Below are 14454 nucleotides of genomic sequence, written 5' to 3'. Positions count from 1 at the left end.
TTTATTTCTATATTATTTTCAGTTGTTATGCATTTTCCAATCAAGAGTAGTTTTCTGTCAGTGTTGAACTGAAACAAAATCTCTCTATATATATCTGAATTAAAGTTAACTAAGTGCTTGATGTAGAGTGGCTCTTTTTTTTTATTTTTAAAGATTTTATTTGAGTTTTACAATTTTTCTCCCATCTTACTCCCCCCCCCACAAAAAGCTATCTGTTAGTCTTTATTTTGTTTCCATGTTGTACATTGATCCAAATTGAGTGTGATGAGAGAGAAATCATATCCTTAAGGAAGAAACATAAAGTATAAGAGATAGCAAGATCAGACAATAAGATGTTTTTTTTTTTTTCTAAATTAAAGGGAATAGTCCTCGAACTTTGTTCAAACTCCACGGCTCTTTATCTGGATACAGATCGGATTCTCCATTGCAGACAGCCCAAAATTGTCCCTGGTTGTTGCACTGATGGAACGAGCAAGTCCATCAAAGTTGAACATCACCCCCATGTTGCTGTTAGGGTGTACAGTATTTTTCTGGTTCTGCTCATCTCACTCAGCATCAGTTCATGCAAATCCCTCCAGGCTTCCCTGAATTCCCGTCCCTCCTGGTTTCTAATAGAACAATAGTGTTCCATGTAGAGTGGCTCTTTTAATGGAATTTCAACATGCAAAATGGATTGCCAGATGAAATGCAGTTTCTAGATTCACTGTGGCAACCTAAGTTAGTCAACCTAAAGTTAGAATTTATTCTTTTGATTGTATTTCCAGTGTTTGAGTTTTGTCCTTTTAAAATTATTTTAGTTGAATTAAAGGTTTTTGGAGATATACAGTTCATTAAGGGGGACTCTGGATGGGAAATTTGAAATTTTTGGTTCTGTAATACATTTATTTACTGTATGTACATATATGAACCCTTTTTGCATTCTTTGAAACATGAAAATATTTGTTAGTCCTTATATTGTAGAAATGTTATGACTTGAGAGCCTCTGCTTCATTTCTTTCAGTATCAGATTTTTTTATTTTTTAGCTTTTGTCTTTAATGTTTGTTTCCATTGATAAGGTTGAACTAAATGAAATAGAATCCAGATGTGAAGAATATCCACTGACAAGGGCCTTCTGTCAGCTTATTAGCACACTAGTAGAAAGTTCATTTCCATCTAACTTGGGGGCTGGACTACGTCCACCTGGATTTGACCCATACTTGCAGTTCCTCAGAGATTCTGTGTTTCTCCGATTTCGTACGAGAGCTTATCGCAGAGCAGCTGAAAAGGTAACTTCTCAGAAGGTTTTTAGCTTTTTAAAAAATCCTGTTTTATTTGTTGTATTGTTTTTCTGTTAAAAATAGTTAAGTACTATAAATTTGCTTGATCTTTGGAAGAGACAATGATGTCCATTGGACTGTTTTCATCTCATTTTAATTTTTGAACTCTTTAGTATCAGGAGTTGATAGCGTATGATTTCTTTTTTTCTATTTTTTTAGGTTTTTTTTTTTTTAGGTTTTTGCAAGGCAAACGGGGTTAAGTGGCTAGGTAATTATTAAGTGTCTGAGACCGGATTTGAACCCAGGTACTCCTGACTCCAGGGCTGGTGCTTTATCCACTACGCCACCTAGCCCACCCCTCTTATGTTCATTTCTGTGAATCAGAAAAAAAATCTTGGTTTTTGGAATTAAAACCAGAATATTTTTATTATTTACTTATATCAGTAAGTATTTCTATTTGCTCTGACATTTTCTCCTTGATTTTGTGAATCAAATGCCATACATTTAAAGTGCGTCAGTTCTTTGACATTTTATAGATCATTGATATCACATTTATTAGATTGAATAATTATTCAGAGGTTTGACAGGAAAAACAGATTTTCTGTTATGTTGAAACTTTGACCATTGAGAACTCATCTTCCCCATGTAGTTTGATTCAAAAGACCTTGCCTTGAGAGGATCTTATATTTCCTGGACAGCACACACCTTCTAAAGCCTTATAAGACCATTTTTATTTGTAGTGCTGACTCTACCCACCTTTAAGTGAGAACTTTCAACTGGGTCTTGACTCAGTTTGGCTTAGAGTTTGCCTCCTGGGGCCTGAGATTTCATAGTTTATAAAGAAGATTGCGTTATCTTTCCAGGGAACTTTTCAGATGGATTATTTTTTACTGTCTTCTGTGGAGTAAGAGTGAGCTTTTAAAAATGTACCTCTTGAACTCTTGAAAACATATTACTAGGGGCAGTTTGGTGGTGCAGTAGATAGAGCACCGGCCCTGGAGTCAGGAGTACCTGGGTTTAAATCCGGCCTCAGACACTTAATAATTACCTAGCTGTGTGGCCTTGGGCAAGCCACTTAACCCCCATTGCCTTGCAAAAACCTAAAAAACCCCCCATATTATTAGCATTTCTTATAGTATTACAATTAATACCAAAATAATATTCATGTTTTATTGTCAAACATTTCATTATCAATTAGAATCATCAGTTAAATGCCATATAATATTTTCTGATTTTCAAAAAAATATTTTCACTTCCAGAGAGATCAGTATGACTTTAGCATCATTTACCCTAGTAAGCACTGTTTCAATTATTCTTAGTTGTAATCCAGATCCAATTAGGATTTCTTCTTTCATTAGTCAGTCATAAAAATTTTATTAAAGGTTTACTACATGCACAATATTATGCTAAAGTCAAAACAGTTCTTGTCCTTAAGGCTGACATTCTTATGATGGAGAAAATAAGCAAAGAACTATGTATACATAAGATTTATGCAAAGTAATCTTAGGGGGAAGGCATTAGTGGGAGTGAATGAGGGGAAACCTGGAAAGAAGATCACATTTGAACCAAATCTTCAAGTAAACCAGGGAATCTAGGGGGTGGAGGTGAGGAAAAGAACAATTAAGAGATCATTAATAACTTTGGAAAAATTAGTTTCAATTGAAAGATGATTTTAAAAACCAGGTAATAGAGGATTTAGAAGAGAAAAGGAAGTGGAGGCATTGATTATAGATAGATTTTTTTTTTTTTTTTTTTTTTAGGTTTCTGCAAGGCAAATGGGGTTAAGTGGCTTGCCCAAGGCCACACAGCTAGGTAATTATTAAGTATCTGAGGTTGGATTTGAACTCAGGTACTCCTGACTCCAGGGCTGGTGCTCTATTCACTATGCCACCTAGCTGCCCTGATAGATAACTTTCTTAAGGACTTTAGGCAGTAAGGGCATTAGAGATATAGGATTATAACTAGTGGGAATTGTAGGATCCATGCAAATTTTTTAAGGATAGTGGAGTCCTGGACGTTTTTGTAGCCATCAAGAAAGCAACTAGTAGAGAGGGAGAGAAAAGGAGAGATTAAAAATTAGGAAGGATAAGGTTAATAGAATGGGATAGCCTGCTAGAAAAGACAGGAGTGGAGTCAACAGTAAGTGTAAAAGGGTATGCCATCACAAGGGGAAGGACATCTCTTCATTAAAGAGTGAGATGAATTAGAAGATAGTGGGGAATGCTATCACTGATGTTAGGTAGGAATATGGGGTATCATATAATGTCTAAAAAATGGAAAAACTTTGGAATCTTCCCTGTTATTAATGGAATATTTAATTGGTTAGGAAGGTGTCAAAGGGATTGCCTTGCTGTAGTGAGTCCCCACTTGAGATTATGCAACTTAAATTTCTTTTTTTTGTACTTAAAAATTTTATTTATTTTGAGTTTTACAATTTTCCCCCTAATCATCCTTCCCTCCCCCACCCCCCACATGGTATACAATGGTACAAATTGAATTTGATGAGAGAGAAATCATATCCTTAAGGAAGAAACATAAAGTATAAGAGATAGCAAAATCAGACAATAAGATCAATTTTTTTTCCAAATTAAATTTAATGGTCTTTGTTCACACTCCACAGTTCTTTCTCTGGATACAGATGGTATTCTCCATTGCAGACAGCCTCAAATTGTCCCTGATTGTTGCACTGATGGAATGAGTGAATCCATCAAGTTTGACCCTCTCCCCCAGCAACATAAATTTCTAATGGAGCCAGTCAGTATATGATAATTCTGATTTTCTTCACTTAGAGGCATGTGAACAGTAATGGTGGCCAATAGGAATAATCCAAAATTGGGATTTGGGAGAACATAATTTGCCACAGAATAAGGGAGTAAGAGACTCAATGAGAACTGGTACACCAATAGGTAATGGGTGAGGGTATAGTCTATGCAGGATTGATGGTCTGGGAAAGAGCTGAGGGATTGATGGAGGAATTGGAGGACTTGATCAGAAAGAAGAATAAGTTTCGGAGTTGTTAGATTATGGTCAGATAAAGGAATTTCAGCACTATTTGAAATGAAAGTGGAACACTTGTAGTTGTTCACAAGGTCAAGTGAATCAAGTGTATCTCTAGATCTGCCTGAGGTAGAGAAGAGTAAGTCATGGAAAATGAGTTGCTTGAGGAATTGAGAGATTAAAATGATTGCGGGTGTGTCAATACGTATGATGAAGTTATCCTCATAGGAGGGCAGACATTGGGAAGGAGAGACAGACCTTAAATCAGGCATTGAACTCATTCTGAAAACTAGGAGAGTCCTGGCAGTGGGTTGATAAAGAGATATGGGAATCTTGATTGGGTAATCACCTTTTCTCTGCCCTTTACAGTTAATATTTGCTTCATGCCATTTTCCTTATGACTTCTAATTCTTTCATTTACACATTAGAAGATAAAAATATTTAAAGAAATTTGCTTCTTACTGAGCATATTTAGTGCTTTGGAGTGGAGTTTAGGCATCATCTTAAGTGGTTAACCAGAGCAAGTCACACACTAGGTTCACTGTTAACTATCTTAAATATATGAATAGTGGGAGCTATTTTGGGAAGGAGCAGGACAAAGCATAAGAATATAGTTTTAAACTGAAAATGCATGAAAGTAATAAGCATACTTGACTCTTACACTTTTGCACGTGAAATAAAGAAAGACAGTAAAACAAAAGTGCATTGTAATTTCATTTACTTTTAATGGGAGAAGAAAAAGAATGTAAAATGAGACAAAAATGCTGTCAAGCTCATATAAAGAATGCTATTCATTCCATAGTCAGAGCTGGTGATCTGAATACAGACTGAAGCATACATTTTTTGACTTTATTTTTCTTGAGGTTTCTCTTTTTTGGGGGGGTTATGTTTACTTTTACAACATGACTACTGTATTCATGTTTTTCATGGCTACATATTTTATAGCAAGTCATTAGCTTTCTTAATGAGGGGGAGTGGGGTGGGAGGAAGGGAAAGAGTTTGGAACTCAAGGTTTTTGAAGCAAATGTTGAAACTTGTATGTGACTGGGGGGAAAATTTTAAAATAAACTCAGTTAAAATAAACACAAAAATGTTGTCAAGAAAGGATTTTCTTTTTCTGTAAATTCTCTAAGAGTTCATGTTCATAAGTTGAAATCTTTATCTTGTCTGTCCTGTCTTCACTCATCTCCTTAATGATGTTAATATTTGATTTTCTTTAGTGGGAAGTTGCTGAGGTAGTGCTGGAGGTATTTTATAAACTGCTTACAGATTATGAACCTCAGCTGGAAGATTTTGTGGACCAGTTTGTGGAATTACGAGGTAATTTGATTCTTTTTTCTTTATATTTTCAAGCATATTATAGTTTGGAATTTAAAAATTAGGTGTTTAAAAACATTTTTCTTTTTTAAAATATATCTGTATCTGTATTTATATACCTGTCACATCAGAAAATGTAGTTCAAATCCTTTCACCAAATATGGATACTTCCTTATGGAATTCAGTTAATTGACAAATTTTTTTTGAGCATCTACTGTGTGTAGATAGATGCTTGTTGAAATTTCTCCCTACCAGGATTTCTAAGTTATTAATTAACTCTAAGCTCTTTACAAACAAAAATAGTCATTTAAGTTAGATTTTGATTTGATTTTATAATGTAAAGTTGTGCATGGTTTTAAAACAATAGGTTTCTTTTTAATACTTAAATACCTGAATGAAGAAGAATGTGAAGATTATTGATGATTCAAATCCTGGTCCATCTTTTGCTATATCCTTTTTAGGAGAAGAAATCATAGCCTATAAACCTCCAGGATTTAGTCTGATGTATCATCTTCTGAATGAGTCACCTATGCTGGAGCTCTCTCTTAGTTTGTTGGAAGAAGGGGTTAAGCAGCTTGATACCTATGCACCTTTTCCTGGTATGTATCTGGATACCATTTTATTTAATTTTCTGGCTTCATACAGTGGTAGTTTTCAACAGTCATTTTTTTGCAGGATTTTGATCACATTTTCTCCCTCCTTCCTTTCCCTCCCCTCTCCCTCAGACAGAAAGCAATCTATTATAGGCTGTATACATTTATAACTATGCTATTTCTTACATATGCAGTTTTTTGAATATAATTATTTTTTTTTTTGCAAGGCAGTGGGGTTAAGTGATTTGTTCCAAGGTTACACAGCTAGGTAGTTATTAAGTGTTTGAGGTCGGATTTGGACTCAGGTCCTCCTGACTCCAAGGATGGTGCTTTATTCTCTGCACCATCTAAAGTTGCCCCTTGAATATCATTTTATTTTTTCTAGTTACTGTAAAGAGTTCTATGACTTTTTTAACCACCCTCCTTTCCCCTCCCCTATCCCCAAGACAGCGAGTGATCTGATGTGAGTTATACACGTATAATCATCTTACACATACATTTTGATACACATATATATATATACAACACACACATCTACTGTTTACATTACCTTAGGCATTCCTGCTCCTCAAGATTGTATGAACTGCTGTTGATTCACACTTTCAGTCACTTGGTGATATACTATATAATTTCACTTCTTTAAAGTTGGAAACCAGAGATCTGCCAAAATTACTGTATTCTAGCAGAATTTATTATAAAATATGTAATTGTTGGAAATGTATTTATTAGAAGAATAATATGTGAAATGTAATATTATAATGGAGTGACTATTAGAGTGTAATAAAATAGTATTTTAGACTATTAAATAGCCTTTAAAGATTAGGTATTTAAAGGAAATATGATAAATATGATTGTAATATAGTTGTACTAGTTTGAATTTTTCCCTCTCTTTGGATCAATTTTTTTTTGAAAGGCAGTGGGGTTAAGTGACTTGCCTAAGGTCACACAGCTGGGTTATTACTGTGTTTGTGGTTGGATTTGAACTCACATCCTCCTGACTCCAGGGCTGGTGCTTTATTTACGGTGCCACCCAGCTGCCCTCTTTGGATCAAGTTTAACACTTCTCATAAAACTTTTTTATTTGGGCAGCTCAATGGTGGGGGGCAGCTAGGGGGGCAGCCTAGGTGGTGCAGTGGATAGAGCACTGGTTCTGGAGTCAGGAGGACCTGAATTCAAATTTGACCATAGACACTTAGTCTATGACACTTAGTCACCATAGTCACTGTGTGAACTTGGACAAGTTACTTAACTGCTTTGCCTTGCAAAAACCAAAAATCAAATCAAAAATAAAAAACATTCATGATGACTAAATTTACTCATTCCCCCATTATCTGTTTGTTTTGGACATTTTTACCTTAAATACTTATCTGTTGCCTTTTGCCTTATTTTGCAGTGAGGAGATAAGTGTATAAAATCTTAAATATTAATGTCTATTCCTTAGTAATCCTATTCCCTCTTGCTAGAATATGTTACTTGACAATAGCAGGCTGTTTTTCTTACTGAACTGAAAATTAATGAGTCTGTATTTACTGTTTTAGTAATCTTTAAGGTTTATTTATTAACTGACAGCTTTTGTACTCATTTTGATCTATTAGACATGAAGCTATTATCTCTTGAATCTGGTTGGGGGCGTCTAGGTGGCTTAGTGGATAAAGCACTGGCTTTGGAGGCACCAGTACCTGGGTTCAAATCCGGTCTCAGACACTTAATAATTACCTAGCTGTGTGGCCTTGGGCAAGCCACTTAACCCCGTTTGCCTTGCAAAAAACCTAAAAAAAAGAAATAAAATGGTTGCTGGAGTTTAGCTATTTATGGCATAAAGAGGGGAGAAGTTGATGCTTCAGGGTATGACAGGGTCAGGGAGAAAATTTTGCATTCCTTAGGTTAGTATGAGAACATGTAAATTTTTATTGATGCTTAGAGTTTGTGACTCAGCTTCTGAATTCTGTATACTGAAGATAATTGAATTTCTATTAAGTTAATGAGTTGTTTGATTTAGTATTTGCTCTGTAGGATCAGATATTTGTATTGTACCAGGTTAAAACATTTGCAAAATTATTCTGTGTAGCATAGATGTATGGATATGGGTTTCTACTAACCACTTTTGCATTTATATTAGATGGTAATGGATCATTAGGACCATTCATGGTTAAGACCTTGTCCATTTGTGATGCTGGGCCATTTCTCATTGTAGAAAGACATTAGTGATGAGAAATTTATTTTTCTGGTCTTCAGGAACTGTAGCTGCTTGTGGTTTGTTTTGAAGAAACTTCAGAAGTTGCCAGGCCATGTCATGTTTTAATAACTATGCCCCAAATTTTAGAGACTAAGTTCATTTTGTCAATTATAGGCAAGAAACATTTGGAGAAAGCAGTGCAGCACTGCCTTGCTCTTCTCAATTTGACTCTACAGAAGGAGAATCTCTTCATGGATCTTCTAAGAGAAAGTCAGCTGGCTTTAATAGTCACTCCATTGGAACAGCTGTTACAAGGCATCAATCCCCGAACTAAGAAGGCAGATAATGTGGTTAACATTGCTAGGTAAGTGGCCCCTGGAAATAGAAAATCACATAAAAAGATGTTTTGATTTCTATGTAGTATTTTTTTTTTAGTTCCTTTTTAAACATGATGATTCTTTTTAATGTACTTTTATTTTTTTCCAGTTACATGCATGGCTAGTTTTCTTTTTGTTGATTTTTGACTTACATATTTTTCTTTCTCCTTCCCTTCCCTTCCCTTCCCCCTCTCCATGACAGTCAATAATCTGATTTAGCTTATACATATACAATCATTAAACATGGTGGTTTTTTTGATAGAATATATTACTGTTCTGCTGTTTCTAATATTTTTGTGGTTTCAACATTTTCCAGGGTTTGTTACCTTTAAAACAATTTAATTAATCTTGAGTGTTTAAAAATGTCAAAGTCAGTACTTCTCCTTATCAGCAGTTTTTAGATTTTTACAAGGCAAACCTATATATCCCTTCACAATACCCTCAAAGCCCATTTTTAAGGTTTTTGCAAGGCAAACGGGGTTAAGTGGCTTGCCCAAGGCCACACAGCTAGGTAATTATTAAGTGTCTGAGTCTGGATTTGAACTCAGATACTCTTGACTCCAGGGGTGGTGCTCTATTCACTGTGCCACTTAGCTGCCCCCCCCCATATCAGCAGTTTTGTAAACTGTAAGAGTTCATCCATGATTTCACTATTAAAGATTTAAAAAAAAAAGATTTCTCCTGAATGCTGTATAACATATTTGGTTAAAAATAGTTTTGAATTCTTGTTTTTCTGTTCTGAGTCTTGAGAATTGTGGGAGGCCAAAATTTTCACTTTAATGTACTTCTAATATTAATGTTTTAAAGGTACCTCTATCATGGCAATAGCAACCCTGAACTGGCTTTTGAAAGTGCCAAGATACTCTGCTGTATTTCTTGCAATTCTAACATTCAGATAAAATTGGTAGGAGATTTCACACATGATCAGGTAAATTGTGTATGTGTATGTATATGTCTACTGGATGAATATATTGTCAAAATATCTTAGCAAAATTTACTCTTATTGAGGAAAAATTACCTGAAAGAGGGAAAAAATGTTCTTTTCTATTTAAGTATAATGCTACAAAAAGTTACTTTATACATCAGTGGGACTAATTGTCTCTTCTGAGCATACTTAAAGACCTAAGTCATATGATGACTTTCTAGCTCCAGATACAATTTCTGTTGCCTATCATTTTTGAATGTTTCTTTGTCTTACCATCATTCTTCTGCCTTGCTTGTAATTGAGTCATTCTGGCTCTGATTACTACTCATTGGCTTGGTTTCCTAGCCGTTACCCTCCATGCCAAAACATTTGATATTGTACTTTATCATCATTTTTATATCTTGGTTCTCACTTTTCTTTGTACAGTTTTCACATTTCTGATGATTGTTACACTTCGACTTACCAAGGAATAACTGTTTAAAGGAGCCTCTTGTCACTGAGGTGATCTTTTAGGAGATTAGAAATTCTTTTAAAGGATAAGAAGAGTATCTAAACCATGGGCTCCAGATGTATAAAATTGATGATAATGATTCTGTAGAATGTGTAAGTGAATTTCATTTAGTCTTGAGAAATAGAATAACATAATGTCACTTTAAAAAGTGACTTCATTTTTTTTTTTTTTTTGCAAGGCAATGGGGTTAAGTGGCTTGCCCAAGGCCACACAGCTAGGTAATTATTAAGTGTCTGAGGCCAGATTTGAACTCAGGTACTCCTGACTCCAGGGCCGGTGCTCCTATCCACTGTGCCACCTAGCTGCTCCCTCATTTTTTCAAAGAGAAGAGTAGCAGCGACATTTTTAGACATAGAATAAATAATAGATAATTAAAAGAGGAAAAATGCTAGAATTGAATGGGAGTAGGAAAAACTTCCTGTAGGAGTTATGATTTTAGTTAGTTAGGACTTAATGGAAGGTTAGCAGTTAGAGTGGAGAGAGAACATTCCAGTATGGGGGACAATCAGAAGGCCCAGAGCTGAGAGATAGCATCTCTTGTTGATGAATAGTGTGGGGAGCAGTTTCACTGGATTGAAAGGTATGTGTTGGGATATGTGTGTAAGAAGATTGGAAAAGTAGGAGGGGGATAAGTTAAGAAATATTTAAATAAATTTGTTTAATTTGTAGGAAAAGTTCATCTATTCACTTGGATAATATTTTTAACCATAGCATCCCTAATATGTGATTCAATTTTTGTAGTTTTTCTTCTATTTTTTTGTGATGATTTCAGAGTGTAAGCCAGAAGTTGATGGCTGGATTTGTGGAGTGCTTGGATAGTGAAGATGCAGAAGAATTCATTAATCCAGAAGAAGGTATGCTTAATTCTGTATTATATTAAGATAATTATTGTTTAATACTAATGAAGTTAATTGAATAAAGGAAAATAGATGAAACAAAAACAATTCATTAGTAGAGTCCAAGAAAATAGAAAAAACTCACAAAGTTTCACAAAAACTAATAGGGAAAAAAGAAATAGTGCAAATTAATGAAAGATTAGGTCAGTTTTAACTATTAGGAAAAAAAATTTACTGATATGTTTGTGTAGAATAATTATGTCACTTTATTCACATGATCGTTTTATGTTGTCACTTTTTAAAAATTTCTTAATGAAGAATTAGAACCTGATAAGAAACTAGCACGAATCCGTCATGAAACAAGAATTCACATTTTGAATCTTCTCATCACTTCTCTGGAGCGCAACCCACCTAACCTTGCCTTGTATCTCCTGGGCTTTGAATTGAAGAAACCTGTTAGTACCACTAACCTCCAGGATCCAGGTATGGGAGATCAAATACATGGACTTAAATTTATTTCTCAATTAGAGTGACTTAATTAATTGTATTGGATGGGGTATGTGTGTCTGGAAATCTGATATGTCTAGCTGGGATAATTGGTTGAGTTGAATCTTGGGCTCTATTAATACCCAATAATAATAATAATAATAATAATAATAATAATAATAATAATAATAATAAGTTTAATCCTTAGCCAGTTGTTTGAGATTGACCAAATTTTTTCTTCAGTTTAGCATATAATAATTACATATCATGTTTATTAATTTTTAATTACTGGCTTTATTTTGAGAGGGTGAGGAAAGGGCAGAATAGGACTAGATCTTCCTGTGTCAGTCAAGCTATAGGTCCAGTGACCCCTGAGTTCTACCACTCATGGGCACAGAATCTTTGGCCTCCTGTTTCTGAACTGGATTGGTTTGCCACTCCTTGGGTGGTCTGGTAGACCCCAGTCTTCTCTTGGGAGCTTCCTGTATTCCTGAAGCATTTAGTTCAGTCATTCCATTGATTGAAGTGTACTCTAGGCAGGGGTTTTTATAGGTGGGTGCAACCATGCAGGACACTTGATTCTCCACTCTTATTGAATGATATCCAAAAATGTATCCCCTGCTATTTTAAGTGGTTTTTGTTAAATTCTCAAATATTAAATTTAAATGTAAAAGAATATATGGAATTTATTATAAAATCAAACTTTGCAGTATCAAATAAGAACTTTACTTCTGTTAACTGTTTTGTAAAGAGTTGTTTTTGTATTGTTAATTGAATTTCATTAAAGATACTAAGAAGAATCTTTGCTTTTACTTTTCATTCAGGAGTCTTAGGTTGTCCTCGGACTTGTCTTCATGCTATATTAAACATTTTGGAGAAGGGAACGGAAGGGAGAACAGGTCCTACGGCAGTAAGGGAATCCCCTCAACTTGCAGAGCTGTGCTACCAGGTAGAGAGAATACTGCTCATTTGTAAGATCAGTAGCTAAAATGGATCTTGTGAATACAGAAAGAACTTAGGATGATTGTGTGATTAAAGTGAGCATGTTAAGTAAGTGTTCTCTTATTTGTGTTGCTAGTTAGTCATTGAAAGGTCAAATCTTGCAAGAAAAGAACCAGAAGACACCAAGAGGTGGCTCATGTTCTTGTGTTGTACTTGGATTTTTGGTAATATTTGAAATAGATAGGAAACTTTTTGTTCTGCTAAGAATTTTCTTTTTTTTGGAGGGGGGGGCGGTATTGCAAGGCAAAGGGATTAAGTGACTTGCCCCAGTGTCTGAGGCTAAATTTGAACTTGGGGCCTCCTGACTCCAGGACTATTACTTTATCCACTGTGCCATCTAGCTGCCCCATACACCAAGAATTTTCATGTAGTTTTGGATATAATTGTTGGGATTTGACTTGTATGAATCTTTGTCCACTCTGCCTCAGTCTTTATCCCTTAATTGGGAATATTTCAGAAAGTTAAATTAATGCAAAGCATAAAAGAATTTTTCTACCATCTCCCTGCATTAGGGACAAATTAATGATTTAGATAACGTGAGGGGTTTAATCATAAATGTTTTTGCTTTATAGGTGGTGTTTAGTCATGAAAGTGTGTATGTTCATTCTTTTTGGTTAAGTTTATAATGTTGTGGAGGCAAGAAAAGTCACTTGAAATTTTGTAACTGATTTAATATTTCTGACTGACTTTAACATCTGTTTATTTTAATTATATAGGTTATTTATCAGCTGTGTGCATGCTCAGATACATCTGGTCCAACTATGAGGTATTTGAGAACCAGCCAAGATTTTTTATTTTCTCAATTGCAGCACCTACCTTTTTCTAATAGAGGTATGACTTTTTTCCTCGTTCCTTCAATAAAGTTTATTAAGTATTTATCAAAATGCCCCAGGCACTGTGCCCAGTTGATAAAGATACAAAAGAAAGAATGTAATTATGTCTATCTTATATTCTATCAGGGAGGCCACAGAAATATGTGCAATACATGCAGAATGAGTAACTGTGTGCAGAATTGATACAAAAGTTAATAATTGGGTAGTTATGGAGTAAATACACTAATTTCATTTTAATTTGTCTACTTTCTTTTTGGTTCAACCATAATATTGGTAGAAGTTTCATTTTCCATTTAGATACCTTAATTCCTTTTTTTCCATGATCTGTTATTTTTTTTCCAGTGAGTTAAAAAAGTTGCTCTTTGAGTTTGTAGCATAAAATTTTAAAAACCCATGGCTTGAATTAGTTATCGAAATTATGAAATTACATTGAAGGAATAAGAAAATAGAAGAAAGTGCTAGGCATATTTCAGGGAGAAAGTTTGAAAAATAACTATTTTGTCCTGGGTGCAGTGAAATTTAATATTTCAAATGACCAAACCCTTGTTTCAAAACTAGTTCAGTGTAATACACTCCATTTATGACAGAGATTAGGACATATGACTAATAATAATGATGATAGATGCTAACCAAGTAATTTCATATTTTTTCTTTCCATACATGTAAAAACAACATATAAAATGGCTCTCATAAATATCACTTTCTTATAATGTATTATAATAATGTCCTATTGAAGTCTTCCCACTAATCTTTTGATACATGTTCTGAATATTTGCTCTCTATTGTTGCTGTCACATATCATGGAGTTTATGTTAAAAATTTCCTAAGTAGTTCAGTTAGCCCTCTTCATCACTAAGTGACATTAATACAATTCATCTATTTAATGAGTAAAGCAAAAGTGAACTTTAAAAATACCCCAAATGTCTTGAATCCCAGCTTACACACATTCAGAGTCATTGTCCCTGCTTTATTCTCTTGATAAACAGGGTCCACATCTCTAATTCCAGGCATTAACTCTTGTCAGTTGTTGCACCAAGGTTTAACACCTTTTGATTTTTCTCAATCTTTTGGGAAGATTGGATGGATTTGGTCTTTTCCTGATGTGAACATTTTCTTTTTAAAAGAAACAACATCTAAACTCATT

The 14454-nt window shown here is 34.6% G+C and overlaps 1 protein-coding gene and 1 long non-coding RNA gene across 3 annotated transcripts in view; one reads left to right on the top strand and one right to left on the bottom strand.

The window, feature by feature from the left end:
- NUP205 (nucleoporin 205) overlaps positions 1-14454 on the top strand; it is a 95276-nt gene that overhangs the window by 30595 nt on the left and 50227 nt on the right. For both annotated transcript variants that reach the window (XM_074193612.1, XM_074193611.1), the window contains exons 15-23: positions 1057-1266; positions 5475-5574; positions 6033-6170; positions 8515-8704; positions 9525-9645; positions 10926-11007; positions 11308-11472; positions 12300-12424; positions 13194-13308. In XM_074193612.1, coding sequence (XP_074049713.1) covers positions 1057-1266; positions 5475-5574; positions 6033-6170; positions 8515-8704; positions 9525-9645; positions 10926-11007; positions 11308-11472; positions 12300-12424; positions 13194-13308 — 1246 coding nt within the window. The remainder of the gene's footprint in view (positions 1-1056; positions 1267-5474; positions 5575-6032; positions 6171-8514; positions 8705-9524; positions 9646-10925; positions 11008-11307; positions 11473-12299; positions 12425-13193; positions 13309-14454) is intronic.
- LOC141492903 (uncharacterized) overlaps positions 6620-14454 on the bottom strand; it is a 65097-nt gene continuing 57262 nt past the window's right edge. Inside the window, exon 6 of the long non-coding RNA XR_012470072.1 lies at positions 6620-8715. This is a non-coding gene — a long non-coding RNA (uncharacterized LOC141492903). The remainder of the gene's footprint in view (positions 8716-14454) is intronic.

This window comes from Macrotis lagotis, chromosome 7 (assembly GCF_037893015.1).
Source record: "Macrotis lagotis isolate mMagLag1 chromosome 7, bilby.v1.9.chrom.fasta, whole genome shotgun sequence".
Taxonomy (NCBI): domain Eukaryota; kingdom Metazoa; phylum Chordata; class Mammalia; order Peramelemorphia; family Peramelidae; genus Macrotis; species Macrotis lagotis.
This window is presented reverse-complemented; position numbering and strand designations above follow the sequence as displayed.